Source organism: Rattus norvegicus, chromosome 4, assembly GCF_036323735.1.
Source record: "Rattus norvegicus strain BN/NHsdMcwi chromosome 4, GRCr8, whole genome shotgun sequence".
NCBI classification, from domain to species: Eukaryota; Metazoa; Chordata; class Mammalia; order Rodentia; family Muridae; genus Rattus; species Rattus norvegicus.
In genome coordinates, this window is record NC_086022.1 from 100,125,824 (window position 1) to 100,128,131 (window position 2,308).

Genomic DNA, 2,308 nt, shown 5'->3' on the forward strand with positions numbered 1-2,308 from the left:
TGGAGTCCGAAGCAAATTGTAGTCTATAGAACCCAAATGGCAAGATAAATTGCTATAAGGAGTACTGTTATTTTATCTTTTCACATTTGAAAGTTTGGAAATAACTGTATACTATGGTTAGGACTTAAATACAATATTTTGGTATATGAATTTAAATGTGTGTGTATTGATGTAACAACTACTGTATATCCCTTCCATAAGCATTCAATCTCTATTACTCCTTTGAGGCATTAGACATCATCAGTCACTGGAAATCAATTAGTTTCACTGACTCACTTAGAAAACATGGAGGGGGTGTTAGTGTATATATCTCTAATCAGAAATTCTATCAAGTTTTTGTTTTTAACACTATCTCTAATCCCTATTATATTTTATGTTATATGTAGACTATGTTGATATGATTCAAATAAAGTTTTGTTTATTACATATATAAAAACAGAAGGAAGTGAAATATGTTTATGATTTTTAAGGACCATGAAACATTCAAAGTCTGAATGACCACATAGCAGAGTAAGGGCTGTTGCTTGTGATAATGTTTAGTGTCAAAACCTATGAGAGATCATGGGAGTAATGATCTGAGACATCATCAGAGAAAGATCACCCACAAGATGGGAAGCAGTAATGCATAATTCAGAACAGTCATGAATGCAGACAGTCACATCAAATTTATATAGATGAGAGTTTAGTGAATGTTGGTCCTGTTACTTAAGAATCACATTTTTTTTTTGTTTTCCTGTTCATCGTGTATTGAGTTTCTGCTTTTTCCGTATGTTTCCTACTTCATATGAAGAGGATCAGGGGAGGGGAGCAAAAGGGAAGACAGTGTGTTTCCAATAGTTTTTCCAGGCACATATAAAAGGGGCCTATGTACTGTTTTCTAGATCTTTTCTGGTATAGGATTGTGTCATAGAGAACAGTTACTGTATGAGTTGGAGCTCTCTTGAGGAAAGCATGGCAGAAAATTTTAATGAACATAATACACTTTTTACAGGAGCCTGGGCTGACACTGTTCTTCTCTTTCTCAAGAGATGTAATCACATTTCCTGTCAGAAAAATCTATGCATCCCAACTTTCCTTCTGAGTATGGCAGATACATCATGTCTTTTTTAAATTACAGAGGCAAGTCAGCCAAGCAGCCACATGATTTGCATATCTGAGGAACACAGTCACTGAACTATGCCTTCTTATTAGACAAACTGCACGGTTTGGTATTCAGTCCCAGACAGGACACAGGCCACACATGATGGCTGCACTTCAACTCTTAGGGCTGCTGCTGCTTTGGGTCCCAGGTAAGATGGACAATATCAAAAACACTTTCAGAAGTGTGCCTAGTACTTTGAAAAGTTATGTTTTTCATGTTATTAACAGTATGTGTTTGATGTGTATTTCCAATATCAGCCATGAGATGTGACATCCAGATGACCCAGTCTCCTTCACTCCTGTCTGCATCTGTGGGAGACAGAGTCACTATCAACTGCAAAGCAAGTCAGAATATTAACAAGTACTTAAACTGGTATCAGCAAAAGCTTGGAGAAGCTCCCAAACTCCTGATATATAATACAAACAATTTGCAAACGGGCATCCCATCAAGGTTCAGTGGCAGTGGATCTGGTACAGATTACACACTCACCATCAGCAGCCTGCAGCCTGAAGATTTTGGCACATATTTCTGCTTTCAGCATAATAGTTGGCCCCACAGTGATACAAACTATAACATAAACCATCCAGAGATGCAGATGTGTGGGGTTGGTTTTTCACAGCTGTTCTTCTGGTTCCATTACTGACATAATGTCTCAGATGTAGTCAGGCTTTGAAGAGTTTGCATGGTTTGGGCATGAGAGTCCCATGAGGTTCCTCTGTACCCTGTATGCTTCAGCAGTACAAACATTACTTAATCTCTGTAGATTTCATTAACTGTTGCCGTCATTGTACCTGAGGAATCCAAGTGATATTCTCAGGGAGATACAAAGTAGAGGTATGCAATGTTGAAGCTTAAGACAGACAAAACTCTAGTGTTCATTTTGAAATTGGATCTTAGTTGCACGTCAAAGATTTGAAGTGTATGTGGTCTCAGACCTTTTTACAAATGTCAGTATTAGGGTTTGATGCTTTTAGTGGCCTTTTTGAATTCTTGTCTTTATGTAAATTTTACTCTATCCAAGCACCTGTTTGAAGGGACTAGTGGATTTTAAAACCTTATTTGTCTTCTATAATATAAGACTGGCTCCATATTTTACAATTAATTTCTGCCCTTCCATTTAATTAGATCCATTAGAAATGTTTATGTGTTTGGTAAAATAATTTTACC

General features: G+C 37.0%; 1 gene segment (V, D, J or C); it reads left to right on the plus strand.

The window, feature by feature from the left end:
• The first annotated feature begins 1,195 nt into the window (after positions 1-1,195).
• Positions 1,196-1,784, plus strand: LOC120102294 (immunoglobulin kappa variable 1-9-like). The segment is given in 2 exon segments: positions 1,196-1,289; positions 1,399-1,784. Coding segments are annotated over 2 exon segments (435 nt in total).
• Positions 1,785-2,308: the final 524 nt, after the last annotated feature.